The sequence below is a fragment of the Abramis brama genome (assembly GCF_963993115.1).
Source record: "Abramis brama genome assembly, chromosome: 16".
NCBI classification, from domain to species: domain Eukaryota; kingdom Metazoa; phylum Chordata; class Actinopteri; order Cypriniformes; family Leuciscidae; genus Abramis; species Abramis brama.
This window is the reverse complement of record NC_139978.1, coordinates 12,142,224-12,169,500: the sequence shown is the minus strand read 5'-3', so window position 1 is coordinate 12,169,500 and position 27,277 is coordinate 12,142,224. Positions and strand designations below refer to the sequence as shown.

Here is a 27,277-nt window from a genome sequence, read left to right as displayed (position 1 = left end):
ATTTGAGGCAATAAACCCATAAATAAAGGAGAATAAGTATTATACCTCGACACTCTGCTTCTTCCAGGTATGTTTCTGATGGGCAGCGGAACAGGCACTTTCCGTTGTAACGTACATAAGTAGTCAAATATCCAGCCTCGCAGGAGATGCAGTCATCTTCATCAGGTCCGTCACATGTTGCACAATCACTGTGACAAGACTTACACTTCTTCTGCTCTACATCTGTAAAGTACCCCTCAGGACAGTCAACAATACACTGATCCTCATGCAGGAAGAAGTACTCTTTACACTCTGAAAGCAGGAGAAAGATAAAGAACTAAGTTTGAGAGAAGTAGTGCAACACTTCATTGCTTGAAAAAGAGAAGAAAAAGGAACGTCTAGAATATATAGTCTCTCATGCTCACCACGGCTGCATTTTTTTTATCAATAATATAGTAAAACAGTAACATTATGAAATATTACAATTTAAAATTTAAAGAGACTTCTTTAAAAAATCTTAATTATTCCAAACTGTTGACTAGTAGTGTAGCTGTGTAGGAAATGACTTGCCTTGGACAACAGTAAACGCTACAGTTTAGTGGTTATTATAATGAAATCAAATAAATCAATCTTTGATAAATAATGTTGAGAACCTCACCACTGCATTTGCCCGTTTGGTCACACTCAGCACAACTGTTTGGACAGAGCTCACATACTCCATCCTTTACAAAGAGCCCTGAAGGGCAGTGACTCAAACAAGTGTGTTTGAGACGCAGGTAGTCTTCCTCACAGCTCAGACAATAACTGGCTTCCCCCTGACATGAAGCACATCCCGGAGCACAGCTGTGACATTCATCAGCCTCTAGGTAACCTCTGCGAGGAAGCCACAGATATTATATGACCAGTCATTGAAAAAGTATGTTAATGTGTGGCTGTGTTCCAGTTCACATACTTCAACATTCACCTCGCCGGTAATGGGAACGTATGGTACTGTACATACTTTTGAATATGAAGTAAGATGCTGCACCGGTATAGTAGTACTAGACAATAAAATTGAGTCTTGATTCGCAAAACCATTTGTCATGTACTATTAGCTAAATGCACTACTTTAAGGGCCCTTTCATACACCCGGTGCAATGCAGTGCCAGGCACGATGTAAGTGTTTTTTGCTAGTTTCAGCCCGACGCAGTTATCATTTTCACTTCCTGCGGCACGTTGTTTAAAGCAAATGCATTTGTGCGGCCATTTGTGCGCCCATGGGCGTGCTGGTCTGAAAAATAGGTGTGTTGCTATTTTGAGGCAACTGAAATAGACTGCACCATTGACCAACACAGACCTGGTCTAAAGTCAATGGAGCACAATTATTTTAATTTTTTTTTATTTTAAAGGGCACATGAGTAATAGGCTATTCGCCTATAGGCGGGTGCACAACGTGCGTACACATTGCTTATTACACACACAGGGTCACGCAGCAGAACACAAACTAGCCAAATATTCAAAATAAAAGGATTACAATGTAAACGATTCTTATTGTGTACATAAAGATATGGTGGAATCCGGCTTTTCCCGTAGATGATCTGCTTGCGCACTTTAACCTTGTGCACGAGCAGATCCGTTTCCTCTTTCCGCTTGCAAATTTCATCATGTAAGTAGCAATCCGCCACGGCGCAAGCGCAACTGTTTTTTAAAGGGAATGGGAGTAACAATAAATGTCATTCAATTATTTTTTTTTAATTTCTTCACAATTAACAAGGTTTAAAGTTTAAATGAAAAAAAAAAAAATGGTTGAAAGACTAAAAATAATATAAAAAATACTTCTTTAGGATTTATCGCAATGTATACTATTCACGACAGAGAAGTGCAAAGTGTTTGTGCATGAGACTGTGTGTGTGAATATGTAGCATTTTATGAGTTTTGAAGGAACGTTTTTACCTTTTACATTCAGGGACACATTTTCCATCCTGCAGATAGAGCGGAGGATCACTTTTGCATTTCAAACACTTATGGGCGTCCTGACACGTCAAACAGCCTGCTGAACAATCTTCACAGCGCCCACTCGTCTGGTTCCCATGAGTCTCAAGTGGACAAACGGACACGCACATCTGGCTGTTGGTAAGAAACATGCCTGTAGAGACAGACAAACGGCCATGTAGACGACATATAGATTACTAGTATATCCATAATGTTTTTCTGCACATCCATCCTGATAAATATGTACACTGAAGGAGCTATTGAAGTTTAAAGGGTTAGTTCACCCAAAAAGTTAAAAAATTGTCATAATTTATTCACCCTCATGTCGTTCCAAATCCGTAAGACTAATTCATCTTCAGCTACGCACTTTGTCGCTTCATAAAGTTCATAAAGATATTGTAAAACTAATCCATATGAATTGAGCGGTTTAGTCTAAATTTTCTGGAGACTCGATCACTTTATTTGATGAACAGATTACATTTAGGCTTTTATTCACATTTAAACATTGATCAGCAAACATAAACAGAAGCTCAACCGAATCTGCTTGACGCGTGAGAACAAACCTCATTGGTTCTTGCGGAAGCTCAAACGTGCTGCGTAACACGAGAATGAACCTCATTGGTTCTCGCACGTCAAGCGAACATGTCTCTTCAGAAAATTTAGACTAAACGGCTCAATTCATATAGATTAGTTTTACGATCTCTTTATGAACTTTTCTTACGGGACATGAGGGTGAGTAAATGATGACATTTTTGGGTGAACTATCAATCTCCTTTAAATGGAGAATTTGATTTTTTTCTAATTGACTTGATTGTTTCTTGAATTGTTGTCTATTTTGGCCAAACTGTATTTTGTTCTATTTAAATATATTGTGATGTTTAGAAATCAGGTGATCATGTCACATAACACACATTTATCATATTATAAATGAACTCTCAGTGCATTCTTAAACCTGAATGCCTTGGCTTTAAATGTGTTTTTTTTTTTTTTTCATGGAATAAATCATCTCTTATCCAAAGAGCACCAGGAGAAGAAGATTCTATAGCACATTATTGTTTCGCTCACCTTTCTCACAGGAATCACATTGCTCTGTGCCATGCCCTGAACACGTCCTACAGGAGGAATCACATTGCTCACACTCACCCTGACCTGCACACACACACAAAATAAATTAAAATACATAATAAAGACTCATGCTTATTTTAAAAGATTTATAATGAAATTAATATAATATAATATAATATAATATAATATAAGTTTACTTTTATTTAAATAATGAATACTTTAAATGAATTTTTAGAAAGTACTGCTTTCATACTGTTTACGAAGCTTCCGTCAGAACACTTGATCTTGCTCTTGTTGATGCATTGACCCTTTTCCAGAAACATGTCATCTTCACAGGAATCACAGTCGTCATATTTAGGACCACCGCACGTCCGACACATGTGGTGACACGGCTCGCACTCCTGTTTCTCGTCACCATAGAAACCCTCCTTACATGTTGCTACGCACGTGCCATCTGCAGGCAGACAGAATTTCAGTAAACACACAAGTATTTGGGCAGATGAATGCTTAACCCTCTAGTGCTGTTTGATCATTTTTGACAGAAACCTTTTCTGTTTTGTTCTTTTAGAATTTTTTACTTCATCAGAATGGTACGAAACTTGTAATGTGAACACACAAAACCCATCATGGATATGATTCGAAAAGGTTAAATTGTCCTGAAAAAAACAGTCACACTCATACTTTTCACAGTCAAAAATCACCACATTGGAAACAAATGGGAAGCGAATTTGATCTAGTGGAAACGTTTGGTACTGCGCCCAACAAAGTCTTACTGAAAGCTAATTTTTTTTGAGCTATCAACCTCAAATTTGGAACAAAACTTGTAGATGTATGGCTTTTAGAGTAAAACATGTTTTGAAAATTATATATTTGATTTAAAATTGAATAATAGTATTAAGATTAAACTTACATAACTTTTTTCTTTACTTTTTTCACTTCAACAATAATCTAAGTATCTTCTTTAAAAAGAGACCAAACTCAAGTCTGTGCTCAAAAGCATTCAAGCTTTACGACAGTTTAAGTTGGAAATTTCATTTTCAGGCCCATGCTCAAAAAAGTGATTAACAGGTAATAAATGGATCATAACTATTCCATAAATATAATTTAGTACCATAAAATCCCCTAAAATTACAAAATATATATAAAAAAAAAATTTCGAACTAAAATATAGTATATTTATTTCATTGGGAAAGTGATTAACAGGTAATAATTGGATCATAACTATTCCATAAATATAATTTAGTACAATAAAATCCCCTAAAAAAATACAAAATATTAAATAAAAAAACATCGAACTAAAATATAGTATATTTATTTCATTAGGAAAAATAAATTGCGACGCAAGCAGCACCAGAGGCTTAGGTAAAGGTGTAATGGTTCACTATTGATCTAAAGCATGGATGCAAACTGCTATTATTAACAATGAAAACTAAAACAAACTCAATGAAAACTAAAACGGACTAAATGAAAACAAAATAAAAACTGACACCTGGGAACCAAAACTAAAATACATTTTCATGAATCTAAAACTAGTTTTTGAGTTTTGATGGTGTATTATAAAATTGTACAAACTCCCTGCATTAAACATTAAAATAAACATTAGACAGCAATAACAATGACATTTAATGCAGTTAAACATTTTTAAACGATACCTGCTTGCTGATTAACTTTGGCAGCCAAAAACAAACAAAAAAAACAAAAAAACTGAAAGTTGAAAAAAAATTATAGTAAACTGAAAGGATACAAGACAAAACAAAATAACAAAAAGTGAGAAAGGAAAAGAAAACGAGAAGAAAACAAAAACAAACTAACTGAAAAAACTGAAACAAATACATTTCAATTGCTCTAAAATAAAAATATATTTTTTATTTTATTTGATGGTATATTATAAAACTGTTTGCTCATTAACTCTAAAATAAAAAAAATAAAAATAAAAATGGGGAGAAAAACCCCTAAATGAATTAAATTAGAAAACAGGAGGTTAGGGGGGCTAGACTAAAACTAACAATAACGGAGTGAAAACTAACTTAACCTAAATTAAACTGAAAATAAAAACACATTTTCATCTCTGGGTGAACTATCACTTAAAAGGACAGCAGAGAAAATACCATGACTGGTAAGTTCTCTTTCAAACGCATGTCGCTCACATACAGTACAGACATGAAACCTGAACACAAATACAGACCTGACAGGAAGATTCCTTCCTCACACAGGAAACATTCAGAGGCATCACAGGTCAGACAGTGATCATCACATCGAGCACACTTCCTCGAATCCCCTTCCTTGTTCTCAAACGTCCTCTCAGGGCAGGTTTTGTGACAGCTCGATCTCCACCTGCAGAAATACACAAGAGAAATACACAATATTTTAGAGAGTAAAAAAATACTCTCTAAAATATTAACACACAAAAACACTCAAGTCGTCAAAAAGTAAGAGGCAAACTTACTGGTAATAGTCCGGTAAACAAGACATGCAATGCTGTGGATCCACTGAGGGGAAAGTCATACTGTTAATGCACTCTTCACGGAAACGGGAATATATTTAAAAGACGGTGATTACTGAAATGACAAGGTGATTTAAGAGCTTTGACTGGAAATGCAATTCAGTTCACGATGCAAGAACGTAATACTGTGACATGTTCATTGTCTTAATCATTTATACAGAACAACTACTTCCCTTGGTTTGACTTTTTATCAAAGTGTTTCGAAATATTTCAGGCCTCGGTAAGATGAGCAATAAAACCGTTTAGGAGGTGCGCCATAACATTGTTTATCTAACTGAGCTGCTGCAGAAAAAGTAAATCTTTTAGTTCAAACATGTCTTTTAGTGCTTCTCAATTCCAAAAAAAACATTATTCTTGAAATAGTACATTGACCAGCAGAGGGGGACAGATCGTGGCTCGACGATGAATGGTATTTTACTAAACTACTCCCAGCGTGAGGTTTTTGGGTTTCTAGTGTCAGGCGGTATACCACATCTTTTTTTTTTTTTTGGAAAGAAAGATGTTAAGTATCTCTCCTACCTTATCGTTTCATCCAATTTAAATGAGCCGAAAAGCTGATGTTAGACGCTTATCTGTGTTTTTACCACCTTGATCTTCTGACACACTGACTTGCTATGTCTCACAACCTGGTGAGCAGAATGACCTAGACCTTGAAGTGTAGACTATGCAGGAGGCACGTGGAGACACAGACCAGACAAACTCAGAAGTTTAACAACTTCAACAGATGAAAAGAGATACGGGAAGCTGTGAGACAGGCACAACCCCTATCATTTGTGCACTACACACGCATCAGTAAGTGACTGGTGCATCTACAGCAAAAGGGGTCCAAAAGTCTGAGACCCCTAGTGAAAATGCTTCTATTTTGTATTATTTTCTAATTTAGAATTATTATTTCTCAATGTATATATATATATATATATATATATATATATATATATATATATATATATATATATATATATATATATATATATATATATACATACATATAATGTATGTGTGTGTGTATGTGTGTAATATTATATATATATATATATATATATATATATATATATATATAAAAAATGTATGTGTGTGTGTAATATATATATATATATATATATATATATATATATATATATATATATATATATATATATATATATATATATATATATATATATATATATATATATATTATTATTATTTTTTTGTATTATTATTATTATTTTTTTATTGAGTATCGTATTAGACACATCTGGCTTTTATGGCTCATATAGTATGATATAGTGAGAATATGTAGCTCATACTCGAGGAGGAAAAAGCTAAAAAAAAATTCAGAGGCCGAAAACGCAATTTGGTGCAGTTGCTGATATTTATATGGGCAAAAAGTAAGAAGGCATTCTGACAGCTTGAAATATAAATTAATGAGATCTTTATAGCACTATAACGGACTACTTAATTATCTATAAATATCTACTACTATATAAATATCAGTAGTCACTTTATATCTCCCAATAATACATTTATGATTAAAGCTCTGTGATTTTTATTGTGGGGGCAAAATATATGTAATGCAATACAATGACGATTGAGAGATCATGAGAGATTTGTTTCTCATAATCCTGATGTTTTATATTTGATATACACATTTTAACATGACTTTTCCAAACAAAATTATTGTAATTAAATATTACTAACAATATAAAAATGTATTATGTTTAGTTTATAAAAATCATTAAAGATTTCGTACCAAAAAAGACGTGGTATAACCTGAAGGGAGATGTTTTTACAATAATATTTACAATAAAAACTATCAGTCAGACGACAGAAGGCATGTAGTAGATAACAACAGTTTTGATCATGTTGATTTAGAGGCCTTCGAATTTTGCATATCAAATATGATACATTAAACTTTATAGGGTTAATAACATAAGAATGAAGAAATAGTGCATAATAGTGCAAAAAATAATAATGTGTGAAATACTAAAGCTTTTCAATGTGGTCTCACATTTTATTCCCTGCTGAATGTTAAACAGAATAATAAATCAGATGTTTTCAAGACTTAATGCTGACTAAAGAGGTCCTGTTTTTTGCTGAAGATGTGATGCACCTTGTTCACACTGATATACTGACCAGTGAGGCAATGCTGACAGCCCTCCTCACAGGTCACGCAGTCTTCATGATCTGGATCGGCTTCTTCACCTGTACAAGAACAAGCATCACACCAAGAGTCAGCACTTTCATATTCAGAAGTAGTATTGAGAACATGGAAAAAGAAAAATGCATGTTACAGATGTACATCAAACTAGATCATGTGTCTGTATTATCATGTATAAAAAGAGAGTTAAAGAGTGTGTTTGAGTTTGAAAAGACGGGAAAAAGCAGACGAGACTGTGTGTGTGTGTGTGTGTGTGTGTGTGTGTGTGTGTGTGTGTGTGGTAGCCCTGGAGGCTATAACGCAGGACCCGTTTATACACGTCTGCCACTAATGATAAGAATTTTTGTTTCCCCACTCTCTCATTTGTGCTGCTATTTCAGTCTGACTTCTGCAGACAAGCTCTTCCCTCATGCTCGGCACATCTTTGCCCTTGATAACAAATTTGTGAAGAAGATTAGATAAACAGCAGTGGGTGTCGTGAGAAGCCAAACAACATCCAGCGAGTTAGATTTACAGATATATGCAGGCTAAAGTGATCCAGCACAGCACACAAAATGAGAGAGAATAACTTCTGTCTAGTGGGGAGAATCAAACAAATACATGTCCTGGTCACATTGTACTGCAAAATCGAAAATAAAAAAGTGAATCTTGTGAAGCACAACTGCTTTCAACACTGATAATAATATATGTTTATTAAGCGCCAAATCAGCATATTAGAATGATTCAGAAGGATCATGTGACACCTTACATGGTAACACTTTATAATAACTTTCATTAATAAATTATTAACAAACATTATGTAATGCTTTAAAGATAATTATATTCACAAAGCTAGAAATATGAGATCACGTGCTTGTTAATGTTTACTAATGAACTTAAACATTACATAATGCTTTACTGATCATTATTTAATGTAAATTGAAATGCTTACAAAACAAATGTCATTACACTTTTCAATTCATATGATCATGCACTTTTTGAAAATCTACAAATGATTTTGACAGATGGTTTACAATGATTAAAAGAATCATTCATAAATCATTAACAAACATTATATAATGCTTAACGGATCATTAGTTAATATATATTCAAACAGCTATGAGATAATATGCGTGTTAATGTTTAAATCGACTTTTTATAATCCTTATATAATGTAATAAAATGCTAACGAATGTCATGAAACTTAAATTCATATATTGCCTAATGCACTTTTTTACATTTACAAATGTTGTAAAAAAAAAAAAATGGTTTAGTAATTTTAAACACTATTAATTTTAACATGTTCATTAACTCAAACAACAGTCTGTAGAGGTTATAAATTAGATTTTCGTTTGCTGGTGTGTATGCAGACTTCTACTATTTACAAATCACTTATTAATTATTTGTTCATGTTTTTGCAGTACCCAATCTGAAGTTGAAACTATTCATTATCTGTAAATGTTTCTAAACATTTATGTGCAGTCATCTCGATGAAAAAGTGTCCCAAATGACCTGAATTCACCCTTTTTACACAACTTTTTGCAGTACCCAATCTATTTATCATTTGTAAATGTTTATAAATGTTTACTACTAGTCATTTAGCACCTTTATGGGCAATGGACGTTTAGCTACTGTAATAACGTTTGTGTAAATGTAGTTAAGTTTAACTAAATGCTTGCTAAACACCACATTGTTTTTGTCATTATAATTTAGCTGCAAAACACGCTTTTATTGCTTCAACACTATACTATATCCTTAAACAGGATATTCCTTGAATCATACAAATCAACAGGAGAAAATACTTGTTCATTTATCAAAACAATGTAATATAAAGTTTGAACAGTGTTCCCTTATAGTAATGAAACTGACCCCTGTACACAATTGAACCCTTAGCCAATCCTTAAACCTACCCGTACCACCAAACCTGTCCCTAATCTTACCCGTATCACACCTCAATAGAACATCAACACAGTAAGAGCATTGTACCTAACAATGGACTTTTTTGTTTCTTTGTTTTTTTGTGTGTGTGTGTATGTTTTTTTTTACATAAGTACATAGTTAAAGACATCTAATATAAAGTGGGACCAGTCATTGTGATATTGTTCATTTTTCAGTTGAGCATCCGGATCACTCATAACTACCAAACACCTTTTTGCATTTCTACATTTGTAAATGTAAAATAGTTAGGTAATATATAAACTGAAGTTTAATGACATTTGCAGATTTACAAGACGTTCATGATCATATTAATTGAAAGTTTAATGACATTTGTAAGCATTTTAATTTACATTAAATAATGATCTGTTAATCATTATGTAATGTTTAATAAGTTCATCATTAGTAAACAATTATCTCATATTTCTTGCTATTTGAATATATATTAACTCCGTTAAAGCTACAATATGTAATTTTTTTCGCCGCTAGGGGTCGCTAACCTCTTACAATAACAAAGGCGTAGGTTGATGACGCATAAGCGGAATTATGGAACTTGTCGTCATGCCGATGGATCTAATAATGATTATGGATAGATTGCTAACGAGAGACAGATATCAGCGCCACACGCGAGTCCCACAGATATAAAGGAATAAGGACATTTCATTCTACCGAACTACACGCTGAAAAGAATTACTAAATAAAAGTGTGCTGAATTACTACTCACACAGGTCAGTTTATTTAACGAATTAAACTTGTGAGGTAAAGTAGTGCTGTTTCACTTGGTCTACGTTACACCATCACACTAAACTGCATTTGAGTGTGTTGAAAGTTATAATGTTATTCTATGTGTTAGTTTGTTGGCTGTATGAGACTAGCAGTAATAGCAGTAGCTAGCAGTAATGATCATACTCTAACATTTCATCATGTTGAGCTATATAACATTGATTAGTTTTATGTACATTTGCTCACCTGTCTAATAAAGTACATGCAAGAGCGGCGTCTCGTCAAGTCGAAGTTAGTCGCGGACGTGAAGCTCTTGGCATCTCGAAAACGCAAAGTCGATATTGATCCTCGTTTTATTTCTCCTTTTGTCGCAAAGTCTGCTTGCCATGGTCCATAATGTTTGAACTAAACAACAACAGCGTGAATGTGCCGCTTGACGTAACACAGTTGTCCACGTCTGTCGCCATGGTTACTATCAAGGGTGTAACTTTGGTTTGAGAAGTGGGGGGGACACAAAATGGGGGGAAATGTTTTCGATTTGAATCCCATTTCCTCCATTTACATACATTTAGGGACTATGGTGATACAAAATCCAGGAAATAATTAAGTTGTTTATAATGATAAATTCTGCCAAAAATAATAATAGGCTACTAAACTATGTATAAGAAAAGATGTCTTGCTTTATTTATTGTTTATAAAGACTTGAGAGAATCATTTTATAAAGTCAAAAACTTTCACTAAAAATGTTCACGTTTTGTGTGTGAATAAAATGTAAATAATGTGAAACACAATTTTCACTGTTAAACAAACTTTTATTTCAAACTAACCGTTAAATCTGACATTTGTCAGAGACACATCCACCAAACCGCAGGTACACAAGATTATTTGTTACACAAGATGCAAAATTGAAACACAATCTCACAAACATAAAAACAAACATGTAATTTTAATAAATATATTTTTTCATTGTCCTCCATCTATCAATTCAATCCCATTTCTCAATATACTAACTATTCACCCTTCTATACTGTCCTGTCTCCTCACATGTAAGAACCAAACACATGCTTCCTGTAGTCATTTGCCATGATGAACTCCTGGCAAATGTTTTCCTTGCTGACTTTATCCAGCATTTCTTTGTGGATGTGACAGACTGCTACATTGTTAATGCGAATCTGCAACATTGTGCTTCTCAGCCAGGTCTTCAACCTCCTCAGAGCACTGAAGCTCCTCTCTGCTTCCGCAGAGGCAGTAGGAACAACCATAAGTAGTCGAACAAGTGCTTCAATTTGGTTGAAAAGTCCACGGACTTCAGGCAACTGATTCCTCAGAATAGTTGCGGCCTCTGAAGTGGTTGTGTATGAGTATTGGAGCTTAAACATGTTCAGCTGCACCTTCAGTGACCTTTCGTTTAATTCAGGATACTGGTCCACCACAGCAGTGTCTACATCCCCAGTTAGGAGGGCTTCCTCCAGCTTCGTCAGTGTTTTCAGACTACCCTGATCAAACCTCTCCTTCAGCTGGATGTCCACAGTATCCAGCACCTTGAAGAAATCAGCTCTGTAGTGTTCTTCTGGTGTTGTAGATGTGTGTGCAGTAGTGACATTACCAATGAAGCGTTTTGGTGGACGGCGGATGTGGGGCATGGTTATGGGCTCAATATTTAGCTTGGTAATCATCTCTGTTGCATGGCTATATATCTCCTGGAACTTCTCCTCAGTTCTCTTTGCCCTCAGGGTGGTCCTTACACAATCTGCTGCAGAGGTCATACCAGACACTGTTTCTGTTCGCTTCTGCAGTGTGCAATTAAGGCACTCCAACTCTTGGATTACTTCAGTGGCCATCATGAGCCCTAACACTGTGGTACCTTTTCCAAACCTCTCCAGCAGCCCTCTTGCTGTCACACCAGTGTTTGAGGTATCTGTTTGGGCCATGTCCTCTAAGCTGAGTAGCACGGACTCATACTGACGTAGCACAGACCAGATTGCTGGAGTCCTGGTCGTCCATCTTGTTTGACACAAGGGTTGCAGGTTGCTAACTGTCCCAGATACTGCAGCTGCAATATTCACAAATTTTGTTTTGTATTTGCCTGACATTTTGTACAGACAGCCAAGCTTGTGGACCCAATCCAGGGCATCAGATGTCAGTGATGATGCTGTACAAGCAGCCTGGGTGACCAGATTTGCACAGTGGGCGCCACAGTGTACATACAAAGCCAGTGGCTGCATCTCCCTTATCCTGGCCTGTGCTCCCTTTCTGTTGCCTGACATGTTTGCTGCTCCATCATATGTCTGTCCACGCAGACCAGACAGCGGAAGATTCAAGCGCAACAACACATCTGTGGCAACTTTTGCTAGGTTTTCTCCAGTAGTGCATGAGACTTCGTAAAACCCCAAGAAGACCTCGTGAGGGACCAAATCATGGTCTACATACCTGACACATATGGCTTCCTGTTCAGTTCCTTCAATGTCCTGTGTTCCATCAATAATAATGGAATATTGGAGGAGAGGCAGCATGTGAATTGAGCTAATGATTTCCCTAATTATGCTGTTTGCAAATAGATTTAAAATTTCATTCTGGATTTTGGGGGATGTGTAATCATGTTTTCTTGTTGACAGCCATTTCTCTAAGCCAGGGTCATCTTCACATCTTACTTTCAGTAATTGGTTTAAGTTACCCTCTTCAGCTTCATGGCCCCTAAGAGCAGCTCCCTGGCGTGCCAAGAGCTGTACAGAGCCCGCAATTTTCAGGAGACACCGTCTTGATTCCTGTTGCTGTGCAGCTTTGGCTGAAGATAACTGGACATCTACTGGTTTTGTTTTTTGGCAGTGGGTAGTGACAGCAACTTTGTGTGCATTACTTTGGACATGTTCTGCAAATTTTTGAGTTGCCTTTTTCCAGTTTCGGAAACCAGTTTTAACAAATGTTGGATCTGCATTCTTGGCCAAATTTGATTTTTCATGCCCAAAAGCTTGAGCACAGAAAAAACATAGGATTCCATTGACTCCTGAACTGTAGTGGAGCCAAGGAAATTCACGGTACCACTTTTCTTGGAACCTTAGCGTTTTGTTGGTGAGCTGCTGTACTGCAATGAGCTTCGGGTTAGCATGGTTGGGTTCCGCATCCTGCCTGCCTACCTGCACTTCTTCGCTTGCGCCTGTTCCCTGTCTCACCTATGAAATATGAAAATATGCTAGCCTGTTTCTGACATGACATAATTAAAATTAATTACCTGACCCTTTACACAGCACATACCTGCAACTCTGAGCTACTTCTCCCTGTCTCACCCTCCCTGTCTTTAAGCAGCTTCACCTCATCTGTTCTCTGATATAAAAGCATGGCACAAATAAAAATAAACAAAAGTTCATCACAACTGAACCTATATTATAAAATATCACAGCCTGACTCTTTGTTTCTCTCCCACCACACAAGTGAGCAGGTAAATAATATGAAACCACACCCATGTGATGATGTGACCATGTTAAAACAATATTCTAAACAAATAACAACACGCACTTTGGCTCCTACAAGAAGAACATTTAATTTGATAATATGCAAACTGTATTCACTATTTATCATGTACACTTCTTCCCTTTTATCACCAACAAATCAAAATCACCTGGCCTTTCATACAGCACATAACCTACCTGTAACGTTGTGCTGCTACTGCTTTTCCCTATCTCACCCTCTCTGTTCTGAAGCAGCTCCACCTCATCTGTGCTCTGATATGAAAACAACTGAGTTATGATCATATTGACTACTACTCCACTAGCGTAGCCAGAAAAGAGTCTCTGGATGTACATCATAAAAACTGGGTGTGCCACATTTATTTTCAGATTAATGTGTAAAAAAAACCTGACTGTGTATCAATAACTTTACAGAATAGACTGGGCTGATGTGTAAAACTATACTCAGGTTCACCACATAACCATAACACTATATAAAATATAGGCTAACTCAGGCTAGCTCGACATTAAGCCTTTTCTTTGAACAAGTAAATTGGTCATTCACTGTCCAGACAAAAATAGGATTTTCTTTTGTTGTACATATCATTTATTCTGTCATCAGTGTTCAGTCAGCTTTGACATATTTAAATCAGCATATTAATATTTTAACCTTTATAAAGGGCATTTTTCCCTAAATCGTTTTAAATATATTATTCATCTTTCATTTTAAATTCTTAAATTTGATCAGTAAATTAAATTATAATAATAAGACACTATATGGCTGTTACCAATCAAATTTAAGAATTTACACTGAAAAATTACAACTGCATTAAATAATGTTATGAGATTGTTTTAAATATTTTTTGAATATGCAAATATGAAATATTGTAAAGAATGATACTTTTAAACAAGAAACTAACTCTCCAGTAGGAGGCGGCAGGCGCCCGTCTTAATTAGGTAGTCATTGAGTCATTTATTCAAACGATTCGTTCAAACTGCTGATTTGTTCAGGAATTAGGCATTTATTTATTAATGGGTCATTGAATCTTTGACTCACTCAACCGATTCGTTCAAAATGCTGAATCATTCAGTAATGAAAACACTTTACGTGTTCCTGTGAGAGGTGTTTTCTGCTGTGATCTTTGTTTTGAACTATTTTCGATGCTGAAATAAAAGAAAAACAGTCAATATAGCGTATAAAATGTAAGTGACTTAATAATATTAATGTCTTGTTTATTTAACTGTCATATGAAATTGGTGTCACATTTTCAATTGTGATGGTATTCAGCACTCTTGATCGTGTGATGTTGCTTAACTGTAAAAATATAAAAACTCCACATGAATTTTTGCCGCTGTATGTTCAGAGTTTCTGTGTGTGAGCTGCGCTCATTTGTTTTCATCGGGCGAGATCCTCAACAGCACAACTTTGTTACCGTCAGTCTGTTTGCGGATTGGTTGGCAGTCCGAATGTCGGCAGATATTTTTTACAAATGAACTTCCATTTTAAATGAACAAATAATGTAAGTGAACAACAATAGCCCAAGTTTAGAAAAACATTTATTATTAAGACTTATTTTATTTCTGCATCTGAGTATAATGAGTTGATTATAACATTAACTAGCAGCCAGAGTCTGCTTGTCATACATTGCTGACAGAAAACGCTGCTGTTTAAAGTGGACACAGAATGTTCTAGGCAACATTAAATGTTTAGCTAACAGTCTGAAGTTACCTAGCAACAGTGTATGTTAACGTTAGCTCATCAACAGGTGTAGACCATAGACTGTAAAAAAATAAGTAGACAGAAATTTTGATTACCCTGACCTGAGCTAAAAACAACCAACTCACATCTCCTTTCTTTTTTTTCATCCATGAAGACATTAAAGTCATCTGTTGCTGGCGTTTCATGACTGACTGCGATACCGGCTTCTCAGTAGAACTTTCAGCGCGCTTACACTATGAGTGTGCACGAGACGTCCCTGCCTGTACGCGGACGCGCGCATCGACATAGGATGTCTGTTCTGCTCGGTCCTGCTCTATTTTTTACAGTCTATGGTCCTGCTCCTCCGTGACGATGACGACGCGCGGTCAAAAAATAATAACAAATGAATTTGAAAGTGGGGGGGACACGAACGGGATTTTGAAAAGTGGGGGGGACATGTCCCCCCTGTCCCCATAGGAAATTACGCCCGTGGTTACTATGGCAGTACAAGCGTAAACCAGGGATAACGCGGATATTGCGTCATTGACGGGCGACAATGACCAGGGACGAGCCATTATTTAAAATTGGAATTTCTCAAATAAACAATTTTTGGGGACTTTTGGGATATTGTAAGTACACAACTGCAGGAAATATATCACACTGTGCCAGTGATTTTTGGATATTTTATTACAAAAATCTTACATATTGTACCTTTAAGCATTGTATAATGTTTGTTAATGATTTATTAATCAAAGTTATTATAGTGTTACCAATTACATTTTAAAATATATATTCAAAAAAATTAACAGTAGTGTAGCAATTGTAGCAATTTACTTTGTACATTATTATTTTTCGCATTACAGTAAGGAGAATGAGATCTTTTTGCATTAGGAAATGAAAATAAGAAATTTTGGGGACTTTGTAGTGAAAAATACTGGCAAAAAAGCAAAAACATTATTTTCTTTTACACTGGGCCTACAGTTCATCTGATAATTAGATTTTCTGAAGAATTTTAATAATATTTTAATAATAAACTCCCTCACATACCAAAATGAAGTAACAAGAACCTTAATAATCACAAAAAAAAGAAACAATGGAAAAAGTCAAGCAAGCCATTAGGAACATTCTAGAAAAGTTATGATGCAACTGACCCACTCCACACAGCAGTCTGGCACACATCCCGTCTTTGGGGTAGTAGGAGGAGGTGCAGTGGAGACAGTGGCCTGTGGACGTACACACGGTGCAATTTGGAGGGCAGGGATCACAAGTTCCCTTCGGAGAATGGAAATAACCCCCTGGACAGCTTTCACGACACTCCCCTTGAAAGAGGTACCGCTCCACTCCGAACTTATCTGTGTGAAAACAGAAACAGAATAGAAACAATGTTAAGAGCCTGTATTTTTCTCTGCCAAGCGAGGCGGTCATGCCTCAGTTTACCTTTTCCACAGCGAGTACATTTATCAGGCCCCTCGTCTGAACATTCCAGGCATGTGTGGTGGCAAAGATGACACTGTCTATCCCTCTCGTGCTTCCCAGGATCACAGCCGAGCACACATTGCCCATTATCAAACAACCTGCCAAAGAATACAAAAGTGAAATCTTTTCCCCACACACTGCACATTCTGTCTCACTACAGCTGTATTTGGATATACTGTGGTGCTGTAAGAAACAAGTGACTTGTTCACGCCTCACCGAGTGGACAAGCAGCTGATGCAGTCTTTACTCTCAGGTCCAGTGCACTTGTAGCAGGTTGAGTCACACAGTTTACATTTATTATGTTCGCTTAAATACTCCCCTGAAAATAAAATACAGACAACACATAAACTACATATGGATCCATTATATAATGACATGAGCTAACTAGAACATCCTATACTTTATCTAGTGGGAATTTTATTTAGCAGTTGCTCCATCCTTTGCTGGTGAATAATCCAACTTTAAATGATGTTTGCTATATTATAATATTAGTATATTATTTATGTAGCATCACAAATAACTTTCTTTTTTTTTTTTTTTGGAAGGCACAATATGATAAAACAGAAAAATAGAAAAAAACTAACAAAAACAAAAGCAAACAAGCAAGCAAAAACCCAAATGACAAATAAACAAACAAAATTAAATGAGAAATAAAACAAACAAAAACAAAATTATACATAAAACAAAATGGAAAAATACAAATAAACAAAACGAAAAACAAAATCAGACAAGCAAGCAAAAACCCAAATGACAAATAAGAAAACAAATAAACAAAATTAAATGAAAAACAAACAAACAAAAAGAAACAACAAACCAAATGATAAATAAAAAACAGAAAAATACAAATAAGCAAACAAAAAACTAAAGCAAATGCCAAAATGAAATGAAAAATAAACAAAACAAGCAAACAAAACCAAGTGATAAATAAAAGCAACCAAAACCAAATAAACAAAACCAGATGATAAATAAACAAATTAACAAAAACCAAATGATGAAAACAAACAAAACCAATCAACAAAATGAAAATACAAACAAGCAAACAAAACCAAATGTTAAATAAGCATACTTGCATATATACAAAAAGAGAGAAAAACTGAGTGCTTACCTGTTCTGGGCTTTAGTATTAATTAATGAAAAGGACTTCTGGTTGAAGGATTGACCAGCTGACAATTCTGATTTCAGACAATTCAAAAGGCCATGCATATGCAGGATTCATAAATCAGAACACTCTCAAAAGAAGAAAGCAAAGCTCATGCAGGACGCACACATACAATAAGCCGGCCTTAGAAAAGATGAACTGAAATCGGAATATTTCGAAAAAGGTGGTTTTGTGAGTTGCAATAAATGACCAATTAAAAAGATCTTGCACATACAACGTCGAATCACTTGAACTACAGCCAATATCTTTGTTAGCATAAACAAAAATTATTTTTCAGAAATACAAGAAAAGATTATATTAATAAAGATGACAATAAGTCAAGTCATAAAGGCAACAGATTAATCTTACAAAAAAGTAATGCAACTTTATAACTCTCAAGGTGCCAGAATGGATACAAAACTATCCTGAAGTGATGTCATGGGACTGAAGAAAGCTAAAGACATTGAGTTAACCTTTAACCCCCAGGCCGAGCAATCTATCTGTGAGATTTCCTTTAGAGAGAGCGGGACATCTATGGCCGACTGACCCTCCTGATGACCTCAGCTTACGCTCTGATACACTCTATTCACTCAAATCTGACAATCCTGATGCAAACGCTCACGACCCCACATGACCGTAATTGAGTTGTCAATCACTGGACTTAAAGAAACATCGGTCCAAAGCCAATGTCATCCCCGAGTTAAAGGAGTTTTCTCACTCAGAACGGCTTATATTAAAATGCTTAAGAATTACTTTGATATTCGACACAGGATTCGAACGTTTGAAACAGCTAAAGTGTTAATAGTAATGGTTATATCATTTTATTCACCAGTGACAATGGCTGAGTGGGAGTTGCAAATATTTAAAAAATGTTCCTTCTAAAGGAAACGGCCACAGGTCAAAACAAGGGGCTGCGCATACATTGTCTCTATTAAAGTCATTGTGACCAGTAGTGCACATTTGAGTTCAATTTCTCTCAGTCAAATGCCGAATTGTTCTCTTCAAAAAAAGAGCCTTTTGTGAGGAAACAAGGAGAAGTCAAATCATTCTCACACCAGTTCACCACAAGAATTTAACTCCAAACAATATTTCTTGAAGTCAAAGAACACTAGATTTTTCTGATATAAAAATAAAACTCGACACCAAAACATTACGGTATATGTGGTTTTCTGAGTGGGCTTTCCCGTGTTGCTATGTCGTTGTGTTCTGGGTAGTTTTTTATGGATCCAAGTCAAAAGTCTCAATGACATCCTGAACTCTATATATGGCTCGAGTCACTTCTATGCAAGTCTATGGATTTGTTTCGCCCATTTACGGCCAAATGAAAATTTTCAGTCGGATTGTCCCTCTGGTGATCCTTGCGTGGCGGTCAAAAAAATGTTTTTCAATTAAATGAATGTACTATATTTTAGTTTTATAATGTTAATATTTTGTATTTTTACGGGATTTTATGGTACTAAATTATATATTTATGAAGTAGACCTGAGCATAGACCTTAAAATGAAATTTGAAAAATGAAAACTGTCATTAATCTTGAATGCTTCAGAGCACATACTTAAGATTGGTCTCTTTTTAAAGAAGACACTTGGCAGATTATTTCTTAAGTGAGAAAAGTAAAAGTGAACAAAGTTGTAGAAGTTTAAGTTTATTGTGAGGAAAATGCACAAAAATACTATTTTCAATTTTTATTTGAAATATATAGTTTTCAAAACATGTTTCAAAATATTACTCTAAAACTGCAAGAAAACCCAAACCATAAATCTAAACAAGTTGCGTTCCAAATTTGTGGTATATATCTTTAAAAAATTACCAGTGAGATTTTGTTGGACGCAGTACCAAAAGTTTCCACTAGATGAATTTCGTTTCCAATGTGGCCATTTTTTTTTCAGGGCCATTTAACCTTTTCGAATCATGTCCATGATTTTTTTTTCCTTTTACAAAGTTTCGTACCATTCCGATTAAGTAAAAAATTCTAAAAAAACTAAAACTTTTACGGTCAAAAATTATCGAAGAGCACCAGTAATTTGAGAAAGTATGTCATTTAAATGAGCAAACAAAAGTAGTCTCATTTAATCTCTCGGAGTCTTGTTTTTATTTTAAAGTTCATTAATAAAAAGATCAGTAAACCATTTGTTTCGTCCAGTCTTCTCTACATGATAAAACATTTTTTTTTCTTGGCCCTGACTACAAACACATCTTCATCTAGACTAACTGTTCATGGCAGCCGGCTAAAAACAGAATTATAAAATAATTTTAGAAAACTCATCATCCGTTTCCCCCCTTATTTCAATTGAACGTGGGTGCAAAATATATTTTAAGGTTAATAGAGATAAAAATACATATATACATTAAGAAAAAACGTTGCCAGAACAGAGTAAATGCAACACATTTGAACATAGACTGATTCTCTATATAACATTAGTTACTGTATGTAACGTTGCATGTATTGAGTTCGCAGAAAACGTACATCATACTACAACTTTTTTTGCGTCATGAATACTCAATTAGCATTAAGTGGCTGCAACGCCATCCACAAAACACAACTCATTTGAACTATGACCATTTATAAATCTTTTTCATAAATAAAAGGCTACGTCATCTTAAACCACAGCATTCATAAATAAAAGACAGAAATCCCCTTAACATTGAGCAAAAGTGGATTGGTCGAACATGTCCTTAATGAATGTAGAAGTCTAATTTGTGTTGTGTAGTACTATTAGTATAACTAAACATTTCACCTCGTTTCTGACCTTTATTAAAACGTAATCCACTCCTCTCAAGTATTTCTCTTTTGTTTTCCCAGGATACTGCAATGACATGCAGTAAAAATGGCCAGTAAATAAACATCTAAACTAAAAATCAATTTGAATTCACAAATATTTGTTGGACGCAATGAATCCAAGACACAAATGTGAATTCAAAAAGCTCTCTCTAACAACTCCATTATGTCAATAGCACCAGTTATGTGAATAAAATACTTATTACTCCCATAAAGACATAGAATAATGAACTATTTTAGGTGGCCATTTCAAAGTTGATTAAAATGAAGCGGTTTAACTTTTCATTTGCATGATATAAATCAATAAAATATAAATAGCTGACCCTGATCTACCCGGACACACTATTCATTTCACATGAATTATTTAGGATTAATATTGTGGAGCTGTTTCATGAAATGGCAAGATACAAAAAAAATATGCATGTATAGGGATTTATTTCATTTTTTTAAAGGCATATCACGAATGGCCTGGTAAGGTATAGTTAATTAAAAGTGTTTCAAACCTCATTTCAGCTACCACGTCTAAAACCTGTACTTCAGCCCAGTCAATGTTTCTTCATGGCTACACTAACACCGGTTGTGGTTACGCTTAGGTTTCCCGAAACCTATTTTTCCACTTATGAAACGATAATTAAACACACGAACACACACGCACACACACACACACAAAAACAGGTAAGAGATCTGAGCCTGAGGTGAAGAATTTCTGAACAGTGAGACCACCTGACATGACGGCATTCGTCTCATCTTGATGCTTTTGCTTGGCTAAATGAGTCATTGGTGTTAGTACAATACTCATCCCTTCAGGAAAGTACTTCTTATTGTATCTTGTATTGATTTTACTATGGTCGGGAAGATCAGTTGAATGAACCTGCGCTATGGTTTATGTCGTTCCTTTGCTCACAGAGGTCTTGCTGAAACTTGTAGAGGTTCTCTGAGTGTGCTTTATTCAGAATATGCACAAACTGGCTTTGATCACTGCTGTCATAATGTGTGAAACTAGCGGAAAAATAAAGAACCGCCTCTTCAACGCTCAGCATGTCGCTCCAAATTCTTCTCTGGACCCAAAGGGAAGAAAAAGGTAAAAAAAATTTGGCATCCATGCTTTGGTCACAAAATACCGACATGTATGATTTGCTGTTTATTACTGATCCCAGTCGCACCACCCTGACAGCTTCTGTCGATACGCACGCGCACACACACACGCACGCACACACACGCACACACAGATAAAGGTAGGTTTGTTGTAGTTCTGGCATCGAGAAACCTCACAATGTAGTCCCATATTCGAGGTTCCCGACTGGAATATAAATTAGCGGAACGTTAGCGGCAAATGGGGCCGGAAAAGTTCCTTCAGCCCTTTAGAGAACATGTTCTACAGCACAGCTGCTGCAGAACCTTCCTCTGGCACAGATTGTTCTTTTTCACAAGCACACAGAAACTTCCCTCAGCCCACGATTCTTCATTTGCTTTCCAGAGAGCAGGAAGAGGAGAGGAGCAGAAACACAGCGCGCGATCGGGCAGCGGAGAGGAAGCGATGCAGATCGTAGCAAGGTGATAGATGACAGGCAAATGTTGTTTTGTTGGGGGGTTTTTTTTGGGGGGGGGGGGGGGGGGTTAATCCAGTTGATTGTTCGACGGACGGAGGATATCCGGGTGTGATTGGAATCCAGGATGAAAAGATTTGAAGGAAAGATCATCGGGAAGAAAAGGAGAACAAACATTTAGAAAGTGATCATTTTTACAGTGTCACAGGTTGACAGAGTAACTTTATTTTCCTTTGCTAGAAAAAGCACACATTATGCTCCACTGTAAAAATGAAGTCCATGTTGAACTCAAAGTTCCCAAAATGCACTTGGGTCATCAAGAGGTAACACTTTACAATAAGGTCTCTTTTGTTAACATCAGTTAATATATTAACTAACACGAACTGACAATGAGCAATACATTTGTTACAGTATTTATTACTATCTTTGTTCATGTTAGTTAATAACAATCCAGCTGTTCATTGTTTGTTCATGTTAGTTCATAGTGCATTAACTAATGTTAACAAAAACAAATTCTGATTTCCATAATGTATTAGTGAATGTTGAAATGTTAACTAAGATTTAAAAAATGCTGTAGAAGTATTGTTCGTTCTTAGTTCATGTTAAAGTCCCCCTGTGGTGAAAGTCAAGTTTTTAATGTTGTGTTTTTAATATGCTTTAAGGCAAACCGTGTGCAAATTCATCAGTCAACACCATTGCTGAGTATTTCCTCCTTAAAACTGCAGTGAACCAAAGACAGTCTAAACAACGCGGTTTGAAATCGCTGGTGTTTCTGACGTCACAAACTACCCTGTAACCAATCACGTCAACATGTGATCGTCAACGAGTGGATCTCTGAGCTGGTGTGAGTGAGTGGAGGTGGGGCTAATTTGCATATTCATAGAACCGCGTATAACATACCTGTCAACACTCCCTTTTTCCCCGGGAGTCTCCCGTATTTCACACCCATCTCCCGCCCCCCTCCCGTTTTGTTATTTCTTCCGTAAAACTCCGTTACTTGCAAACGTTATTTGTATGGCCCAAACGTCGTTATATGAATAATCACATTAATATATTATTCCAAGGTTGTCCAGTTGCCAGATCTTGTATGAAACCCATCCTACTCGCGCAATCAACACATCATACAAATTTCAACCCATTTGTGAGCTCAACCTGGCAACCTACAACCCAGTTGTGCCGTCGATATCTGCGCAGGTAGTAGACGCGGGAAGTTGAATAAGTGTTACTGGTAGAAATGGGAAAAGACTCTGTGTTTAGTAAATATTTAACGCAATTAACGCAGCATCCATTTTTTTCTGTCATCCTTTGGCTGCATGGCGTTACATTATATGATGCGCTTTTATTCTTGCTAATGCTTTTAAACCATTCAAGCCATATAGGCTAATTATTTTATATAACTTTAAAAGCAGAAAGCGCATCACTCATTCCTGGGAATACATTTGACATCGCAGCCTGACCTTGACGGACATAAATATCCTACGCCAAAAGTAGGCTATACCAGAGAAAAAGTGTCAGCTGTGCTCAGATTTGTAAACCGTACAGTTGCTTTGGTTTTTCAATCCATACCCGTTTCGCCCCGTGGCTCAAAAGGGACACAACAAAAATAGGGACACACGAGAAAGCCAAAATAGAACGCAAAATTTATTAACAAAATAGAACTATACAGAAAAAAAAAGGAAAAAAAAACCTACGTACAACCGTAACAGTGAACAAATTTGTAATCCAGGCACGCTTTCGCAATCGTTGTTTTGTAAATCGTTCTTTCGCAATAGTTGTTTGTAATATTCAGTTCCTGTGAAAAATTGTGAAATACTGCTCCAATAAGTGAAGTTACACAACAATATGCTGATTGATTACATAACAATATTTGGATGTAATATTCAGTTCCAGTGAAAATCTGTTCCAGTTAATGGAGTAGGCTATACACAGGTGATGTGTAATATTCAGTACCAGTAAACTCCACCCGCTGGAACAGTTTCTTACAGTAACTGAATATTACACAACATCACCTGTTCAGTTTTGAAAACTGTAGCCTATACTCACAGATTTGTGGCCTATACCTTATTTTAGAAATCTGTTTTTTTGTATATTGATTTGTTGTGTATTGTTAAGATGAATACAACTGTCTTAACTGAGTTTTTCTATGATTTGGCGATGGGGTGTGTAATGTATAGATGACATGAAACCGCATGTGGTTGAACTGAAACCCCCCCAGGTCTCCCGTATTTTGGTACCCAAATGTTGACAGGTATGGCGTATAATAAATGAGGCACGGGTGTAGAGTTACATTCAAGCTATTTTAAGGCATGAAGACATTTTTTTCAAGGAAAAAATGCTTAAATATGTCATTTTGGTGATCAAAGATGAGTTTTAAGGGATACAATTATTGACTACAGAGGGACATTAAAGTAGTTAACTAATGAAACCTTATTGTAAATTGTTACCCATCAAGAAAAATTTGAGAATAAATTGGCCTGAAATATTGGGCACATCTCATGAAACCAGACATATTTCACCTCAAAATCAGGAGAAAGGATGTTAAAAATTATATTTTGCATTAAATTAGCCTTATAACTATTTTAAATCTATAATTACATTTTTATATTGTAAAGTATTTATGCATCATATTTGTTGTACTGCGAATATAAATTTAAAAACCCATTACAAAAATGAGAATCAATATTGAGAATCATGGGAAATAACAGTACTTTCCAAAGTTTGGGGTCAGTAAGATTTTCTGAAAGAAATTAATCCTTAATGCATTCAGCAAGGAAACACTTTTACATTAAAAATTGATATGCTGTTCTTTTGAATGTTCTATTCATTGTTTGCGAAATAGAATTGTATTTTTATTTTGGGGTGAAATGTGACCTGGACAAGTTTTTCCAAAAAGGCAATATCAGAAAGACAAAATCAACAAACCATGATTAATCCCCATGCAAAAAATGAAGAAGCTAGCCGAAAGCTAACACGGATGAATCTACGGTACTCACCATCTTTGCAGATGGTGCTGACGACACACACGCCATTTTCCAGGTTATATCCGTTGACGCAAGTGCTGCAATTCCTCTCCCCCGGGCCTGTGCAGGCGTAGCATGTAGGATCACACCTGGAGGCACAATCACACCCGCCACGTGTCAAATGCATCATTTCCACTTTCAATGGAAAGACTTTCTCAGTGAACTACTGACTTTTGACAGGACTTTTGGACGTCTCCGTTGTCTGTCGTTTGTTCCGCCAAGTAATATCCCACGCTGCAGCTGGAGACGCAACGCCACTCCTCGAAGTAATAGCTCGGAGCGCACTCATTACACGCTTCCATACCAGTTCCTGAGAACATGGACGGAATAACATCATGTTCCACAAAAAGCAGACCGCAAATAATGTGGAATACACTTAGAACATTCTTCCTGAAAGGGTTTCTTCTGAGAATGCTCAGAAGGCCATTGGCCATAGTGTATTAGTTACACAAACACAAATAACTTGTGACTTCACATATCATTAGGGATGGAAGCTAATCTCAGAAAGAATTAATTCGCTGATTTAGAGGCGTGGACAAAATAAACTCGTGCAATTTACATATGAACGCGCCCGTAGACAATGGAAAAACATACGGAGAGCACCAATTCAATTCAATTCACAGTTTTTTTTTCGATAACGCTTTTCACACTACATTTCGTTTCAAAGGAGCTTTACAGAAAATGCATGTATTACACTTTAGAGTGATATGTTATTTGATGCGACGGTGTCCAAGTTATGCATTTCAGAAATGTACATATACAAATCACACAGTAAGCTAAAAATCTATTAATTTAACAATGTATTAATTTAAGGCAGAAACAATGAGCTCATTGAGGTAAATAATACATGTTGTTAACAAATGTTTAGGATATGTAGGAAACTTTAGCATTGATGCATGTTGATTCAGAGTTAGCTTTCGTTTCTGCTCTGATAACTGTGTGTGAGAAATCAGGAATGGTGAGAGAACATTGTGCTTGGTGCGTTTTTCGTCTTCAAACCAAACTTGGGTCTTCAGCCGACAAAGTTTAAATCCTGTCTGGCTAGCGTGCTTCCCGTAATGTTTACGCTTTAAGTTAGTAGGCGGAGAGTAGGCGTCTTTTGTGGCTGTTCAAACACATTCGACCACATGAGCGTTTACACTACGAAAGCAATCCGGTTGAATGGGTTTTTGACTACCTCTGGAAGTGGTCGAAAGTGGACAAGCTCAAAACGTTTTACACCCCGTTTACACCCACATTTAGTGTCGTCCACTTGTGATCTGAGGTGCGTTTCCTGAACAACAACGTAACTCGCTGCTTAACTACCGTAGTGCAATGCATCGTTGAAGAAATCAACTAGCTAGTCACGACTGTTTCCCGAAACCATATTGTCGTAAATTGGTCGTTCAACCACGTTGGATAATGACGTCACACACGTGGTGGAGTAATACCTTCTTTTAATGAAACAGTTCGAATTAACGCTAGATGTTTTGATATAAATTACAGACATGGCATCTGAGGACTATTTCTCATTTTTCTCAGTTATTTTGCTTTATTTCTAGATTCAATCATAGGCTCGTTCTTACATAGTCGAGCACGTTCACACATGCGCAGTCTTCAAAAACGGTGCTTTAAATCTCTTGACAAACAAAGACGTAAATGACATTTTTATGTATTCTAAATTAAAGACACAGGTTGTACTGAATGTCAGCTTGCTTATTTGGCTCAAGATAAGGATTTATTAAGTCCACATGTCATGCAAACAGGTGGAGAGCTGTCGTTTCGGTTTCGGGAAACACGGACTCGTTGAACTATGCTGATAACGATGGAACTTGCGAACATAGTTGGCCAACGACGCTTTTGGAAAAAGCACCACTGATCGACCAAAATGCATCTTAATA

General features: G+C 36.1%; 1 protein-coding gene across 4 annotated transcripts in view; it reads right to left on the bottom strand.

Moving 5' to 3' along the window:
- Positions 1 to 27,277, bottom strand: part of pcsk5b (proprotein convertase subtilisin/kexin type 5b) — a 76,907-nt gene that overhangs the window by 11,905 nt on the left and 37,725 nt on the right. For 2 of the 4 annotated variants that reach the window (XM_084087252.1, XM_084087253.1), the window contains exons 19-31: positions 25,569 to 25,707; positions 25,371 to 25,486; positions 17,130 to 17,232; positions 16,875 to 17,011; positions 16,589 to 16,789; positions 7,634 to 7,702; positions 5,462 to 5,504; positions 5,201 to 5,349; positions 3,269 to 3,469; positions 3,016 to 3,099; positions 1,912 to 2,104; positions 638 to 852; positions 46 to 291 (exon numbers count right to left, since the gene is read on the bottom strand). In XM_084087252.1, the coding sequence (XP_083943378.1) occupies positions 46 to 291; positions 638 to 852; positions 1,912 to 2,104; positions 3,016 to 3,099; positions 3,269 to 3,469; positions 5,201 to 5,349; positions 5,462 to 5,504; positions 7,634 to 7,702; positions 16,589 to 16,789; positions 16,875 to 17,011; positions 17,130 to 17,232; positions 25,371 to 25,486; positions 25,569 to 25,707 (1,896 nt within the window). Of the gene's footprint in view, positions 1 to 45; positions 292 to 637; positions 853 to 1,911; positions 2,105 to 3,015; positions 3,100 to 3,268; positions 3,470 to 5,200; positions 5,350 to 5,461; positions 5,505 to 7,633; positions 7,703 to 16,588; positions 16,790 to 16,874; positions 17,012 to 17,129; positions 17,233 to 20,114; positions 22,300 to 25,370; positions 25,487 to 25,568; positions 25,708 to 27,277 lie in introns of those variants that run through there. The other 2 variants (XM_084087254.1, XM_084087255.1) reach the window with 2 other exon arrangements.